The sequence below is a fragment of the Orcinus orca genome, chromosome 8, assembly GCF_937001465.1.
Source record: "Orcinus orca chromosome 8, mOrcOrc1.1, whole genome shotgun sequence".
NCBI classification, from domain to species: domain Eukaryota; kingdom Metazoa; phylum Chordata; class Mammalia; order Artiodactyla; family Delphinidae; genus Orcinus; species Orcinus orca.
This window is the reverse complement of record NC_064566.1, coordinates 77,412,686-77,431,107: the sequence shown is the minus strand read 5'-3', so window position 1 is coordinate 77,431,107 and position 18,422 is coordinate 77,412,686. Positions and strand designations below refer to the sequence as shown.

Sequence of the window (18,422 nt, the reverse complement as noted above, 5' to 3'; positions counted from 1 at the left end):
ATTGGCTCTCAATAATTATTTATTGAATGAAAAAATGTAAAGTAAGACTTCTATATGTAAAAATAAAACATTAAGTGGAATAAAATGCACATAGTAAAGTGGTAAAAACATTTGTAACTAACATAAGGATCAGAATCCTTGATATTTAGAGTTCTCAGAAATGATTAAGAAAATACTAAAACTCCAGTATTTACAGGGAAAAATAATATGAAGAAATAATTCATCAAAATAAATATACAGGGCTTCCCTGGTGGCACAGTGGTTGAGAGTCCACCTGCCGATGCAGGGGACATGGGTTCGTGCCCTGGTCCGGGAAGATCCCACATGCTGCAGAGCGGCTGGGCCTGTGAGCCATGGCCGCTGAGCCTGCGTGTCCGGAGCTTGTGCTCTGCAACGGGAGAGGCCACAACAGTGAGAGGCCCGCGTACCGCAAAAAAACCAAAAAACAAACAAAAAAAACAATTAAGCCTATTATTAATAAAAGATGTACAAATAAAAACTAATAATATATCATTTCTTTGTCTGTCTTATAAGTAAATAATAGAAGTGATTCTACCTCAAGTTGGCATACACCCCAGAAGAATTTTGAATGATAATACTTTTCAGGAAAATGCTATAGGAATATGTATAATAACCTCTAACAATGTTTATTTCCTTTGATCCAGTACTCATTTAATACAGAGTTTCATTCAACAAATATTAATTGGGTGCCAATTAATGCCAAGTACTGTAATTTTAATTCTGGGAATCTAAATATGGAAATAATTGAAAAGTCCGAAAAAACAATGTAGATAGATGTTCAGTACATTACTATTTAGAATAAATAAAAAAACTGGCAACAATCTAAATGTGCAGGGTGTGGAGAACTCAGGTCCCCAAATGGTCATTTAACAGTCATGTAATATGTAAGTACTTGGGAAAATATGTATAAGAACAACAAAAAAGAAATCATTGGGAACAAAGCTAAGAGGAAAATGTTTAAACTAAAACATACCTTCTTCAATATTAGAAGTAGCCCTTGTGGTTTGTTTTGGCTCACTTGAACTTAGTTGGACACTTTGTCCAAAATTCTATAAAAATAGAATATTGAATCAGAATATAATTCCATATTTAAAATTAATGATATATTGACTTAGCAGACTTTTACTTGCTGTTTATATTTTCAGCTATCTCTGTTCATATAATATATATTTTCTTTTGTTTTGGAGCAGAAATCAAGAATTATGGGAATAAGACCTTTCTATGATGCCTAAAGATTAGAAAAATGTTTTACGTAGAGTTTGGTAAATTTTCAGTTTGCAATATTGTCTTGGACATTTGAAAGAAGGAAGTAAGTTGGGTGGCAATCAGAAGTGCTAACTAAAGGAAAGGTAAAAAATTACCTTAAGGCTGGTTTATCCTTGTAAGGGTAAGTCACAATTATTGATAGTAGCCAAAAGCCTCTGATTATGGCTAATGCAAAGGACAGGTAAGTGTCTTAGGTGACAAAACTTAAAACAGAAATAGCTGCCTCGATGTTGCACAGTACTGGGAAATGAAAAATATCAGAGCACTGGCAATTAGCACTCCCATTCAATACTATGAGTGATACCAACTCTCCTTCCTTGGATATGGTCTACTTTGATTCTTTACCCCCATTCTGTTCCACTCTTAAGAACTGACTGTTTCTCTTAGATAAAATTGCCTGGCTATGACTATACCTAGCTTTTGTTCAGTCTAATTTGAAGAGTAACCGATGCAGGTTTCTTCAACAGCCCTGCTTCGATAGCTCTCATAGCCTCACCTAAACTCCATTATAGACTTGAGACAACCTGGACTGAGACCCTGGCACAAAGTGGCAATTGTGCTTTATCTATCTTTCACTAACCTCTTTTAGATTCTCTCCATGTAGAAGTAGTGGCTGGGAAAATATCCACTGTGATAAAATATATTTCCTAATACAAGGTGACAGGGCCGGTGCTATAGTAATTGAATGCTTGTTTGAGCTCTTGAGTAAAAACAAAATCAAACCCAACCCAAAACCAAATATCAAAACGAAACAAGGATGAAAAACAAATAAACTTCAAAACTTTGTTTTGATTCAGGAACACTGACCTATTTTAAAGCTAACAAGACTTTGGTAGATGTATAAGTGGTGTGTGAGTGGAAGATGTGTATTATGTGAGAGTGGAAGTGAAGCTTCTGGAAAGAATATAAATGGACTCTAAAGACAGCAAGATAGAATGCAAAGGAGCAAGACACAGAAGAACAGAATAAGACACAGAAAAATAAAGATGAATTTAGAAAGGGCCCTAATAATGGCATTTAAAATTTAATTTGTTCTATTTTTGTTATAACAACTACACATTACTTTTAAATTTAATGTATATTAATAAAAATAAAGAAAAAATAAAGATAAAATTTGTTCACTTTATAGATTTTGAGATGTTCGATGTGGACAACATGGAAATTAAAAGGAAGGACTTAGGCATTATTCTATTTGTAATCAGGAAGTTATGTTTGTAATTAAGTTTGTTATTAAACAGTAAAAATATATTGGTAATGAGACAATATTTACATAAATAAAAAACTGACTTGTTTTGCTGATAAAATTAAATCACTGTTGATAATTCTTCATATTAATAATCATCTATATAAAAATCAATAGTTTCTACAGTATGCAAATAATAGGACCCTCAACCTTTGACGTGGAATATAAATTCCTCATAAAACACTCTATTTCCAGTTCTATTAAAAATCAGAAGTGGTATTTAAGGTAGAAACTTCAAGTGAAATGCTATTCACTTATCCATCTAGATTTTTTAATATTTGTAAAATTTATTTATTTATTTATGGCTGCATTGGGTCTTCATTGTTGCATGCAGGCTTTCTCTAGTTGCATCGAGCCGGGGCTTCTCTTCATTGCAGTGAGTGGGCTTCTCATTGCAGTGGCTTCTCTTGCTGCACAGCATGGGATCTAGGTGTGGGGGCTTCAGTAGTTGCAGCACTCAGCCTCAGTAGTTGTGGCTCGCAGGCTCTAGAGTGCAGGCTCAGTAGTTGTGGCGCACGGGCTGAGTGGCTCTGTGGCATGTGGGATCTTCCCAGACCAGGGCTCGAACTCGTGTCCCCTGCATTGGCAGGCGGATTCTTAACCACTGTGCCACCAGGGAAGTCCCCAAGATTTTTTAATATTTTAAATTGAACCCTTGGATCATGCTAGACCTCTAGAAAATGTCATATTTAGGTCACATTTACTTAGCTCTTACAGAATTACATCCACTAATTTTTAAATCAACATTATTATGCTATGGACCTTTATTGAAGATCTCTATTTGAAACAGCACATGAAACTCCTTATTTATTTGTTGTTGACTGTTAATAGGGATATATCTATTATGAACTTCAAGGTTCCCTATAGAGGATTCTCAATGGAAAATGGCTTTTAATACAGTATACCTCATATGAAATCATTATTGATATCCCCTGATAACTATGCAACACCTTATTTTCCTTCTTGCCATGTCTTCCAGGAAGCTTAGATACCAATAGGATATTTAAACACATGGAACTATATTAGTCTTCATGATAAGCATACTTGCTTCCTGTTTCCATGGCTCTAATTTACTCTTCTTTTTTTTTTCATTTTTTAATGTATATTTAAATAACTGTTGTGAATAACCTGTTTTTTCCCAGAGTTGAGTATAAATAATAACAAGTAAAATAATGTGATTTCTTAAAGTTAGTTTAAAATATTCATTAGTAACTGATCATTTAGGCTAACTAGAATATAGTGTATTAGTACGGTGCAGTAAGCCCCTAGCATAGAGTCTGCACTGCTTCACAATGGCTTTGGCTATATCATTTATGTTGTGGTGCACAGTTTACAGGAAAAGCACAATCCTGTAAGAATATTCTGTTTTCCAAGCAATTTTTCACTATTGAATAAAGATTTTTACTAACACTGTACTTACATTCATCTGCTCACTGTACTTCTGTCCTACAGATCCAGGGTTTTGTCTTTTTTGCTCTAAAAGACTTCTGTGCTTATTTTCAAAAATTTGTTTTCTTCTTGTAACAGTAGAATCTTAAACAAATGCCAGGACAATGTCAAAATTTACACAAGCTGAGTAGACAGTATATACCCACTGTAAACTTCCAAGTTACCTTCAAACATCACAGAAAACCGTTTCTTTCATTCAGTTGGCAAACTTCTATTGAGCTTCTCTTTTATGTACTGTGCATGGCACAGTTACAATAAAGAATTGAACAAAATCTCTGTTTTTGAGGGGTTTATAGTTTAGAGCAGTGACCTCTAAAGGTGGTGGTAGAGCACCAGAATAAATCACTGCTGCACAGGAAGAACATATTAAAATTCCAGTTTAAATTTATTATCTAAAAATTAGAAATTTAAACTTTACTATGGTAATATATGATTGACACTGGCACCTTTGTCAGTTTGCAAGGTAGATGGTCATACACTGCATACAGTAAACAAAGTTATCTTGGAGGAACAGTGGAGGTTCTAAGTGTATAAGGTTGGCAGTGTTATCATTCATTAGTGTTCTTTTGTGTCCTTCAATGCACTAAATTTTATGTGTGCCCTCGATTTATGGATAACTCGTAGTATCTGAATGAGTCCTCACAAAATGGAAAAGAGAATAAAAATGATGTTTTTAGGGCTTCCATTGTACGTGAAATGTTTTATTATTTAAGCTGAGTGGTGGGTACATGGATAATTATATTATTTCCTATGCTTTCTCTATGACTAACCAAAAACATAGTCTTGCAAAATCATAAAGATAATACTAATAATGCAAGCACAGGTAAATAAGAAAAAGACAGAGCTCACACACATCTTATTCTCATTACAAACTCTTTGCCACATAATAACAATGACAGTATAGTTATATTGTAACAAAGAATCACAAATTTAAAAATGAAAAAAAATAACAATAAACCTCACCCTAAATGCATATTGTTCCTTGAGATATTATCTAAGGATGGTATGTGGAACGAAGTCATCAAAATTGATAAGACATTTGAAACTAAGCATTCAGAAAATTACTTATAATACATGAGATTTTTTTTGTATATTAATACATAAAATTATTTTTATAATTATCTTAAAATGTATGATTTATAAATACAAAATTGAAAAATTATTTAAAATGCTTGTACTTCATCTTTACCTCATTAAAAAAAATTTCTAATTCTGGCTAAGGTCCTTAATGTATGTATTAGTACAGTAATACTGTACTAATATATGGCATATACATTATATATATACCATACATATATGTGTATATATCCATATATGTACATATATGGCATATATATGATATTTGCTTTTAATAGTTTATTGTACCACTTTTAACAGTGGTACAATAAAAACTCTTGGAGTCCAGTGGTCCAGAAGAATGGATATAAATTTAAATGATTACAGTAAAGTGAATAAATTCTATGTGGAGCAATAAACAGAATTAAGCGAAAGCACAGAGGCTACAGTGTATTTGTAAGAATCAAGAAAGGCTTCACACTGAACCAGGAAGAATAGAAAATATGAACAAATCAGTCACAAGCATTGAAATTGAAACTGTTATTAAAAATCTTCCAACAAACAAAAGCCCAGGACCAGATGGCTTCAGAGGCAAATTCTATAAAGCATTTAGAGAAGAGCTAACACCTATCCTTCTCAAACTCTTCCAAAATATAGCAGAGGGAGGAACACTCCCAAACTCATTCTATGAGGCCACCATCACCCTGATACCAAAACCAGAAAGAAAACTACAGGCCAATATCACTGATGAACATAGATGCAAAAATCCTCAACAAAATACTAGCAAACAGAATCCAACAGCACATTAAGATGATCATACAGCATGATCAAGTGGGGTTTGTCCAAGGAATGCAAGGATTCTTCAATATACGCAAATCAATTAGTGTGATACACCATATTAACAAATTGAAGGAGAAGAACCATATGATAATCTCAATCGATGCAGAGAAAGCTTTTGAGAAAATTGAACACCCATTTATGATAAAAAGTAGGCAGAAAGTAGGCATAGAGGGAACTTTCCTCAACATAATAAAGGCCATGTATGACAAACCCACAGCCAACATCATCCTCAATGGTGAAACACTGAAAGCATTTCCACTAAGATTAGGAACAAGACAAGGTTGTGCTCTCTCACCACTCTTATTCAACATAGTTTTGGAAGTTTTAGCAACAGCAATCAGAGAAAAAAAGAAATAAAAGGAATCCAAATTGGAAAAGAAGAAGTAAAGCTGTCACTGTTTGCAGATGACATGATACTATATATAGAGAATCCTAAAGATGCTACCAGAAAACTACTAGAGCTAATCAATGAATTTGGCAAAGTAGCAGGATACAAAATTAATGCACAGAAATCTCTGGCATTCCTATACACTAATGATGAAAAATCTGAAAGTGAAATTAAGAAAACACTACCATTTACCACTGCAACAAAAAGAATAAAACATCTAGGAATAAACCTACCTAAGGAGACAAAAGAACTGTATGCAGAAAATTATAAGACACTGATGAAAGAAATTAAATATGATACAAATAGATGGAGAGATATACCATGTTCTTGGATTGGAAGAATCAACATTGTGAAAATGACTCTACTACCCAAAACAATCTACAGATTTAATGCAATCTCTATCAAACTACCACTGGCATTTTTCACAGAATTGAACAAAAAATTTCACAATTTGTATGGAGACACAAAAGACCCCGAATAGCCAAAGCAATCTTGAGAACAAAAAATGGAGCTGGAGGAATCAGGCTCCCTGACTTCAGACTATACTACAAAGCTACAGTAATCAAGACAGTATGGTACTGGCACAAAAACAGAAATATAGATCAATGGAACCGGATAGAAAGCCCAGAGATAAACCCACACACTTATGGTCCCCTTATCTTTGATAAAGGAGACAAGAATATAAGTGGGGAAAAGACAGCCTCTTCAATAAGTGGTGCTGGGAAAACTGGACAGGTACATGTAAAAGTATGAGATTAGATCACTCCCTAACACCATACACAAAAATAAGCTAAAAATGGATTAAAGACCTAAACGTAAGGCCAGAAACTATAAAACTCTTAGAGGAAAATATAGGCAGAACACTCTATGACATAAATGACAGCAAGATCCTTTTTGACCCACCTCCTAGAGAAATGGAAATAAAAACAAAAATAAACAAATGGGACCTAATGAAACTTCAAAGCTTTTGCACATCAAAGGAAACCATAAACAAGACCAAAAGACAACCCTCAGAATGGGAGAAAATATTTGCAAATGAAGCAATGCACAAAGGATTAATCTCCAAAATTTACAAGCAGCTCATGCAGCTCAATAACAAAAAAACAAACAACCCAATCCAAAAATGCGCAGAAGACCTAAATAGACATTTCTCTAAATAAGATATACAGATTGCCAACAAACATATGAAAGAATGCTCAACATTATTAATCGTTAGAGAAATGCAAATCAAAACTACAATGAGATATCGTCTCACACTGGTCAGAATGGCCATCATCAAAAAATCTAGAAACAATAAATGCTGGAGAGGGTGTGGAGAAAAGGGAACCCTCTTGAATTGTTGGTGGGAATGTAAATTGATAGAGCCACTATGGAGAACAGTATGGAGATTCCTTAAAAAACTAAAAATAGAACTATCATATGATGTTCTTTCTTTTTACTACTCCTTGGCAGTACCCTAGGTGCTTATTTGTTACAACCTACAACTAAAAACTTATGTCCCTTAAAAGTAACTTTCCTTTGAAGTGGTAACTTGGGAATAACTAACTGTGGCTCTGATTTAACAAGCCTTCAACCCATACCCCTATCTCTATCAATCTTGACTAGGCCAAGAGGGATGGAGATGAGCACTTGCTATAACCTATTAGGCACCACTCTCTTGGAACGGATTAAGAAACCAAGCTCCAGAGTCATTCCTGCTGTGTTCAGATCCTATCTCTACCACTTCTTGGCTTGTGATCCTCAACAGTTCTTTTAAGTTCTCTGAAGTATAGCTTCCTCATCTGAAAAAAAGGAATAATAACAGCTTTTGTGTTGGTTATAAACTAGCAGTACTCAAAATTTCTTCAAGATCAAAAGTGTTTTCATAATAACAAGATATTATTTGTCTTTCTTACCATGTTTACCTTTGCACTGATGGTGCAAAAGCAATGGTGGGTAAAACTGTTGGTGCCTTAGAATAAAACAAGGTAGTGGTACCAAAGTGGACTGGTAATCATTGGATTCTTTACTAAACATATATTCACAACAAAAACAAAGAAATGTCAGTTTTACTTAAGAATTATCTTTGATGAAGCAGTGAAGATTATTAATTTTATAAAATCATTACTTTCGAGTCCATAACATTATAGTATTCTGTTTGATGAAATGAGAGGTATGCCTAAAGTACTTTTGTATATTGCATATGGTTTTCCCAAGGAAAAAAAAGTGCAATCATTTGAGTTGCAAGCTAAACTAACCACATTTTCATTGATCGTCATTTTTACTTGAGAAAAAATGACTGAAATACAAACTTCAATTATTCAGTCTTGGGTATTTGGCAAAAACTTTCCGGAAAATTGATGAAGTGAGTTTGTTTTTTCAAGGAAACAGCTGATAGTATTTGTCAATTGTAAAGTTTGAGTTTTCAAGTATCCACCACCATGAGCATGACAGCTTCCCAAGACACAGAAGACTTTTCTGATGGGATGGGTCATAATACTGACAAATAGGATTTTTTGGTATTGTATAATGAAATAAGTCAACATTTGAGTGATCTCTATAATTCAGTGAACCATTATTTTCCATTTAACTAATACATGATTTTACAAGCCCACACACACATGAGTAAAAGGTCCATTTAAAGCTTAAGATAGATAATTTTTTTATAACATAGTACAAAAAGTTCATTGATATGGTTTCAGATTCTACCTTGAAACTAATCTTTAAAAAACTACGATTTGTCAAGTTTTGATGTAGTATCAAAGAAGAACACCCACAGTAGTTACCTGAAAAGATTATAGAAACATTTCACCTTTCTGCATTCATATCGGTGAAGTAACCACATTTTCCTCATTAACTTTGACTAAAACAACTTGCACAACAGATTAAATATAGATGAAGATAAGAGAATTCAGATTTATTATATTAAGCCAGAGTTAAGAGATTTGAAAAATATAAAATAATGCCAGTCTTCTTGCTAATCTTTTTTTGCTTTGAAAAATATTGTTATTTTTAATAAAAAGTTACTTATGTTAGCATGTAATGTATTTATTATTGTTACTTATAAATTAATGAATAAATACTTTTAAGTGCTCAGTTTTAATCTTTAATATAATATATACTGACAGATAAAACACATATAAACAATATAGGAGTTATCAATAATTTTGAGTGAAAAGGGGTCCTGAGGCCAAAATGTTTAAGAAATGCAGTCATAAATAGTCTATGAGATAATTCTTACAAAGCACTTAATGTGGAGTAATCCAAAAATGGACAGAAGACCTAGATAGACATTTCTCCAAAGAAGATATACAGATTGCTAACAAACACATGAAAGGATGCTCAACATCACTAATCATTACACAAATGCAAATCAAAACTGCAATGAGGTATCATCTCATACCAGTCAGAATGGCCATCATCAAAAAATCTACAAACATTAAATGCTGGAGAGGGTGTGGAGAAAAGGGAACCCTCTTGCACTGCTGGTGGGAATGTAAATTGATACAGCCACTATGGAGAACAGTATGGAGGTTCCTTAAAAAACTAAAAATAGAACTACCATACGACCCAGCAATCCCACTACTGGGCATATACCCTAAGAAAACCATAATTCAAAAAGTGTCATGTACCACAATGTTCATTGCAGCACTATTTACAATAACCAGGACATGGAATCAACCCAAGTATCCATTGACAGATGAATGGATAAAGAAGATGTGGCACATATATACAATGGAATATTACTCAGCCATAAAAAGAAATGAAATCGAGTTATTTGTAGTGAGGTGGATGGTCTTAGAGTCTGTCATACAGAGTGAAGTAAGTCAGCAAGAGAAAAACAAATACCGTATGCTAACACATATATATGGAATCTAAGAAAAAAAACAAAAAACGTCATGAAGAACCTAGGGGCAAGAAGGGAATAAAGACACAGACCTACTAGAGAATGGACTTGAGGATATGGGGAGGGGGAAGGGTAAGCTGTGACAAAGCAAGAGAGTGGCATCGACATATATACACTACCAAATGTAAAATAGATAGCTAGTGGGAAGCAGCCGCATACCACAGGGAGATCAGCTCGGTGCTTTGTGACCACCTAGAGGGGTGGGATAGGGAGGATGGGAGAGAGGGAGATGCAAGAGGGAAGAGATATGGGGACATATGTATATGTACAACTGATTCACTTTGTTATAAAGCAGAAACTAACACACCATTGTAAAGCAATTATACTCCAATAAAGATGTTAAAAAAAAAAAGGCTTCATAGAGGTTATGTTTAAGCTTGGTCTTAAAGGCGTAATAGGTCCCAAATAAAAGGATCTTTGAGTCAAAAGGAACACTATGTTCTAAAGCACAAAGTAACAGTGACACATAGTTTAAGATTCTTGGGGCTGAAATGTGGAAAATTCAATTAGTCTGGGACATAGAATATGAATATGCATGTAAGGACACAAATGTCTTGGGAATTACATGGGAGTGTGTATATGTGCTTTTGTGATATGAGTTCAGGTAGGAAAAAATGATACAAATATTTTTAGCCCTGAAATTAAGTACTGAAAGAACATGAGTACTGTATCTAATTTATGTTACCATAGCTAATATACATGTATATTTTCTCTACATAACTATACATATATAGCTATACACATACACTATAATTAAATATTTATGTCTATATAACAACAAAGGCACAAAAGCTTCCAACTTTCAAGAAAGTTGGCTAGTAATTGAACACCTGACCTTTTAAAATAAGAAATAATAACATAATTCTAGCTAATGTGTTGAGCACTTGTAATTGCCCAGGCATTGTTCTAAACTATAGGCACTATTATCACCATATTTACAGATAAAGAAATTAAGGCACAGGAGATGGTAAGTAACTTGCCCAAGGGCAAAGAGCCAGTAAAGAGCAAAGCTGGGATTTAGCTCCAAACAGTCTTTAAAATCTAAAATTCTAGCTCTTACCCTCTATGTTAGTAACTTTCATTCTGATTTGACTGTGTCTCATAGAAAGATATTTTGCATTGTGAATTAGGATGTATACATAGTTTTGTGAAACATACTTAGTCTTATATAATGCCCTCTGGTAGTTTCTATTCTAGAACATTCTACAATTATATTTCATTAAAAAATCCTGGTCACTACTCATTAAATCAATTTTATAATCTGCTAATGAATCATGACCAGTAGTTTAAAAAGTACTGTATTATGTTTATTCTCACCTATATGGGAATGCTAAATATGTTAAATGATAGATATGCTAAATGTTATAGTTTATAGTGAGATCATTTGGGCAGTATAAAGTTTTTATACTGTTTTGTATGCTTGGAATTGTCTTCCCCTAAACCTTATAAAGTCTCTATCTTTCTATTTTTGAACAGCTTTAAAAATATATTAAATAAATGAAAATTAACTTGGCCACATGAGTGCTGTATCAATAATTTTTCCCTTCCTTTAGCCCTGTTCATAAATCTTCTGGAGGCAAGATCTACCAATACTTTTGTACTTTCTTTATTTGTAGCATAATTGTTTTTGAGTGTTCTTTGTGTAGATGTTCAGTTTTGTGGATTATAGACTGATCCCAGGAACAGATGAAGGGGAAGAACCTACAACCAAGATTACTCTACCAGCAAGAATCTCAGTCAGATTCGATAGAAAAATGAAAAGCTTTACACACAAGCAAAAGCTAAGATACAAGTTTATGCTTAAAACTGTTCCACTCACATACATGCACTTAAATACTATTTACTAATTAATATAATAGCTGACAACCTTGGTATTTTTGCAAAAATAATATAGCTTGTAATGGCATCTCTGGCCAAATTTCTAGTCTCAATGAAAATTCTAAATATGGTAGTTTTACTACTAAAACTCAAAATAATGCTACTAATCTTTAGTAAAGTATTACATTTTTTTTTTTTTTTGGTGGTACGCAGGCCTCTCACTGTTGTGGCCTCTCCCGTTGTGGAGCACAGGCTCCGGACGCACAGGCTCAGTGGCCATGGCTCACGGGCCCAGCCACTGCGCGGCATGTGGGATCTTCCCAGACCGGGGCACAGACCCGTGTCCCCTGCATTGGCAGGAGGACTCTCAACCACTGCGCCACCAGGGAAGCCCAAGTATTACATATTTTAAAATTTGCAATATTCTTAATTATAAACGAGGGAAAAATCTGGAGACATTCACGGAATTATATATTCAGATGAGATCTTAGACATTAACTAGTTCAACCACTTACTCATAGATCTAAATCACTCAGAGGTGAACTTGAATGCTTAGTGATGGGGAGCCATTACCCCATGTGGTGCCCTCCTCAGTTGTTGGTGGTTTAAGCTCAAACCCTTACTTATGCTGAGCTGAAAACATCCTTGCACTTTTTACCACTTCATCTTTTTCTATTTTCTCCTTCTTTTACATAATAAACCTTCAAACATTTGTACAGAGCTATCATGTCTCTTAGGCTTGAGCTTCTTTAATTGGTCATCAGACCGAACCCCTCCTTCCAGAGTCGTGGCTCACCCCAATTTTTTATATGCAGCCCTTAAAATATATAGCCTAAAATAATGTAGAGTATAACAGTACTTCCAAAGATCTGGTTATTATAGCCTAAAATTATATTAAGTTTTTAACATATATAGTAAACTTTTTTTTTTTGGTTTAGTTTTGTGTGAATTTTTTCTTGTTTTTAAAGAACAGTTGTCAAGATGGATATCTTTCTTCTTCTGTAAAATTAAAAGAAAAAAAAACCCCAACTAAATAGATACAAGCAAAATGCAAAAAAAAAAACCCCAAAAAACACATTAAAATGTGTGAGTTTTGGGCTTCCCTGGTAGTGCAGTGTTTGAGAGTCCGCCTGCCGATGCAGGGGACATGGGTTCGTGCCCCGGTCCGGGAAGATCCTACATGTCGCGGAGCGACTGGGCCCGTGATCCATGGTCACTAAGCCTGTGCGTCCGGAGCCTGTGCTCCGCAACGGGAGAGGCCATAGCAGTAAGAGGCCCGCGTACCACAAAAAAAAAAAAAAAAAAAAAAAAAAAAAAAATGAGTTTTATTTACCAAGAAGAGAGAAACTACAAATCACAAATTGGCAGAAAATATATGCAACACATATAACTGATGCAGAATCCTAGAGTATACAAGGAACTTATATCAATAAGGGAAACACCTTCCTGCCCCAGAATCCAAGAGCAGACATTTCACAAAAGAGGAAATGCAAATAGTGCATAAACATATGAAAAATGCTCAGTTCATTAGTAACCAGGGCAATGCAAATCGTTATAATTAGACACCATTTCTCACCCATATGATTGAAAACATTAAAAAGTCTGATTATCGGAGTTTTGGTGAGCATGTAGGAAATGGGACTTTCATATATTGCTCTGGAAAATAATTTGGCATTACCTATTGAAATACACTTAACCTACTTAAAAATACACATACTCTATGACCCAGCAACATGTTTATCAGTAGATGTGCAAAACTGTTCCCAGAAGCATTATTCATAAAAGCAAGAAACTGAAAGCAACCCAATGTCCAGTAATAGGAGAATGAAAAATTTTTGTAGAATACAGCAATTTTAATGAAATGTAATACAAAAATGAATACAAATGAAATACAGTTAAACTAATGAATAATGGATCCAAAAAACAAATCTATTGAGAAAAGCAAATCATAGAGGTATATAGATGAAATGGCTCCATTTATATGAGTTACAAAACTAGGCAAAACTAAACAATATATTGTTTGAGATACATTTACACATGGTAAAATTATAAAGAAAAGCATAGAATAATTAACACAATTCTATGTAGTGTCATTTTGTAAGATAGGAGGGGGATGCAATTAAGGAGAGGCATGTGAGATTTCAACAATACTAGTGATTTTCTATTTCTGAAACTGGGCATTGGGCACAGGGTTCTTTTATTATTAGTCTTTAACTTGTTCTTGTACATTATGTACATTATTTGTATGTAAGACATATTTCTCAATTGAGAAACTTTAAAAAGTATATTGAGTGCAAATACATGACTATAGTTATCTCTGCTAAACCAAACTTTATTAGTTTTTGTTTATCATTTCAGTTAGTAAAGATGATTTTAAATCTTCATGCCATTCTTCATTTTATTAATGACTTCCTTTGTTACTCTGTACTTTCCACAAACTGTATAGATGAATGTACTATTTTTAAAATGTGTATCACTGAAAAATCTAGTTATTCAGCATTTTAAAAATTAAATTAATTTATATTCTCCAGCTTTATTGAAATATTGACAATACAACATATTTTGTTTACAAGTTATACAATGTGATTAGTAGATACACATATATATTTCAAAATAATCACCACAATAAGGTTATCTCCATCTCCTCACAGAGAGAGTTTTTTTTTTTAAACAAGCATAATAGCTAAGTAATTAAGAGAACAGATGCTAGAGAAAGAATGCCTGCATTTTAGTCCTGGCTCTGCCATTTATACTAGTTATGTGACTTACACAAGTTATTAGCCCTCTCACTGTTTCAGTTTCCTCATTTATGAAATGGGGGTAATATTATTTACTCACAGAGTTATTGAGAGAATTAAATTTGTTTCCATATGTAAAGTGCTCAGAATAGTGATTGGCACACAGTAGATGCTATCTAATTTTTACCTAAAATAATTTGCTTCAGTGTCTCTGATTACATTTCTGATTCCATGAAAACTAGATTTATTCTAAGGTAAGAACACTAGAGCTGCAATACAAAATCCTGGCTTTGTTTTGAACTACCTGTGTCATCTTGAGCTATATAATCTCACTGTTACATGTGTCAATTTCCTCATCCATAAAATATGGGAGTTAAGCTCAATTGCATCTTTGATCTTTTCTAGCAATCAAAATTTTGATTCCTTGAAGGTATTTTTAATACTTCCTAGAAAAGAAAAAAAATACATTCTTTCTGAAATCAGGTTTCGAAGTATTTGATATGCCAACATCATTTGGCTTTTTAAAAAAGTGAAGTATAACCACCTATAGAAACATGTGCAAATTATAAGTATACAGGTTATGTAGACACACCCAGATTGCACAGACACCCACTGAAAAAGCTTTCCTTATAACCTGTTTCCATATACCCCCATCCATAGTTGTACCTATTCTTCAACATGATAGAAATGGAATATAATATGCATTTTAATGACTGGCTTCTTTTGCACAATATCATGGTGATTCATCCATGTTACTGTTTCTTAGCAGTGGCCAATTCATTTTTTATTACGGTATTTCTCTGAATGAATAAATTTCACTTTATATATTGTAGTGTTGAAGAACATTTGAGATCATTGTAGATTATGGCTATAAAGCTGCTAAAGTTTTAGAAATTTAGAAAGTTCTTGTACATGTCTTCTGTTTTACATATGAATGAATTTCTGACACACACACACACACACACACACACACACACATCTCTTGGTCTGGAATTGCCAGGTCAAAGGATATGCGTATATTCAAATTTAGTAGACATTGAGTTTCCAGGTGTTACACATCTTTGTTAATACTTAGTATTGTATTTTAAAAATTTTAGCCATTCTGATAATGTGTGTGTAGTTGTATCTAATTGTTTTAATGTGAATTTTTCTGAGGACTGAAGCTGAGATCTTTCCATGTTTATTGACCATTTGGCTATCCTCCTTTATGAGAAGCTAATTCAAATATTTTGCCTTTAAAATAAATCGGTGTGATGGTCTTTTGGATGTGTCATCTGTCTACTGTCCCCAGTTATTCAATCAAACACTAATGTGTTGCTGTGAAGGTATTTTGTAGATGTTATTAAAGTCTATAATCAGTTTGCTTTAAGTAAAGGGGATTATCCTAGATAATCTTAGTGTACCTGAGTCAATCAATTCAAAGGCCTCAGAAGCAAGCTTTCTTGAGAGAATACAAAATTCTGCCTGTGAATGGCAACGTTTGTCTATTCCTATGAGTTCCTGCCTTTCCTCTTGGCCTGCCCTAAAAATTTCAGACTTGCCTAGATACCCTTCTCCCCCGACTCCACACACATTTATGTAAGCCAACCTATTGAACTAAATCTTAATATATCTTACTGGTTCTGTTTCTCTGGTTCAAACCTGACTGATATAATTAGGTTGTCTTTTTCTTATTGATTGTAGGAGTTCTTTATAGATTCTGGATATGAGCTCTTTGTTGGTATTATGCATTATAACTATCTTCTTTCACTCTATAGTTTGCTTTTTTAATATCTTAATGGTGTTTTGGATGAAAAAGTTTCAATCTTCTCCTTAATGGTTAGTGCTTTTATGTCTGTGTAAAAAATCCCTGCCCATCCCAAAGTCATAAGCATATTCCCTATGTTATCTTCTAGAAGCATTTCTTTTTCACTTTCCATATTCATATATACAGTTCACTTGGAATTGACTTTTGTGTATGGTGTGAGGTAAGGGTCATTTTACTAATTCCATATAATCATTCAATTGACTCAGCACCATTTAATAAAAAGACAAATATTGGGCTTCCCTGGTGGCACAGTGGTTGACAGTCCACCTGCTGTTGCAGGGGACACGGGTTCGTGACCTGGTCCAGGAAGATCCCACATGCCGTGCAGTGGCTAGGCCCGTGAGCCATGGCTGCTGAGCCTGCACATCCGGAGCCTGTGCTCCGCAACGGGAGAGGCCACAACAGTGAGAAGCCCGTGTACTGCAAAAAAAAAAAAAAAAAAAAAGACAAATCTTTTCTCCCTGCTATGCAGTACCACCTTTGCCAAAAATCAAGCATTCAAATATGTGGGTCTGTTTCTAGACTCTATTCTGTTCCATTGGTGTAAATATCCTGGTGCAAAAAGCATATTGTAGTCAGAGAGAAGGATGTAAATAATTATTGATTTTAGAAATAAGTTATTGATGTTGACCTGGTCCAGAGTATGACAAAAGGAATGGGTACTTGAGGCAGAATGGTAGAGAAATTCATTAGAGGTGAGAAAGGATTGAGAGAGATCAGGGCATTGGATTGTTCATTCACATCAACACTGAATCACCAGTATATTGGCAAAGACTTTTCCAATAAAGAATGACTGTGAACCAGATGCCAAAGTCCTCTTTCAGGGGAAAAATTACTTGAGAAATCAGGAGTTGGCATAGTTGAATGACTTGGGTCTCATGGAAATAGAGTTTTTACTGAGAGTTTTGCTGGAGAGTTCTGGATATGCTAATGGAGAGCAAGATGCCCTCCACAATTGTCAACTCTGGGTACACTGTGAGAATAAAAGTGACCTGGCAAATAGGAGAGTAGAAAAAAAATGAATAGATGCTCACTGAACTATAATCCAGTATTAGCAAAGGGTTCATTTGAAATGTTTAATATTTAAATAGTTTTGAAAAAAAAAAAGCTTGAATGACTGAACATACAAAGATGTTCAGTAATGTAATACTGAACAGATGTAATCCTGTTAGTATTAGATTTTCCAAGTATAATTACAGTATTAAGAAGTATAGACATATACAACAAAACAGAGTGGTATTGGCACAAAAACAGACACATAGAACAATGGAACAGAATAGAGAGCCCAGAAATAAACCCATGCACTTATGGTCTATTAACCTACTTCAAAGGAGGCAAGAATGTACAATGGAGAAAAGACTGTTTCTTCCATAAGTGGCACTGGGAAAACTGGACTGCTACATGTTAAAGAATGAAATTAGAATATTCTCTAATACCGTATACAAAAATAAAATCAAAATGGATTAAAGACCTAAATGTAAGATTGAAAACCAAAATGGATTAAAGACCTAAATGTAAGACTGGAAACTCCTAGAAGAAAACATAGGCATAATACTCTTTGACAGAAATCATTGCAATATTTTTTTGGCTTTGTCTCCTAAAGCAAAGGAAATAAGAGCAAAAATAAACAAATGGAATCTAATTAAACTTAAAAGCTTTTGCACAGCAAAGGAAACCATCAACAAAATGAAAAGACAACCTCATGAATGGGAGAAAATACTTGTAAATGATATGACCAATAAGGGATTAATATCTAAAATATATAAATAGCTCATACAACTCAACAGCAAAAAACCCAATCAAAAAAAAAAAAAGCAGAAGACCTGCACAGATATTTTTCCAAAGAAGACATATGGATGGCCAACAGGCATGTGAAAAGATGCTCAACATCACTTTAGAATTAGTAGAGA

The 18,422-nt window shown here is 34.1% G+C and overlaps 1 protein-coding gene across 1 annotated transcript in view; it reads right to left on the bottom strand.

The window, feature by feature from the left end:
• Positions 1-18,422, bottom strand: part of CEP126 (centrosomal protein 126) — a 118,398-nt gene that overhangs the window by 26,621 nt on the left and 73,355 nt on the right. Inside the window, exons 7-8 of the mRNA XM_049714074.1 lie at positions 3,951-4,063; positions 995-1,070 (exon numbers count right to left, since the gene is read on the bottom strand). Coding sequence (XP_049570031.1) covers positions 995-1,070; positions 3,951-4,063 — 189 coding nt within the window. The remainder of the gene's footprint in view (positions 1-994; positions 1,071-3,950; positions 4,064-18,422) is intronic.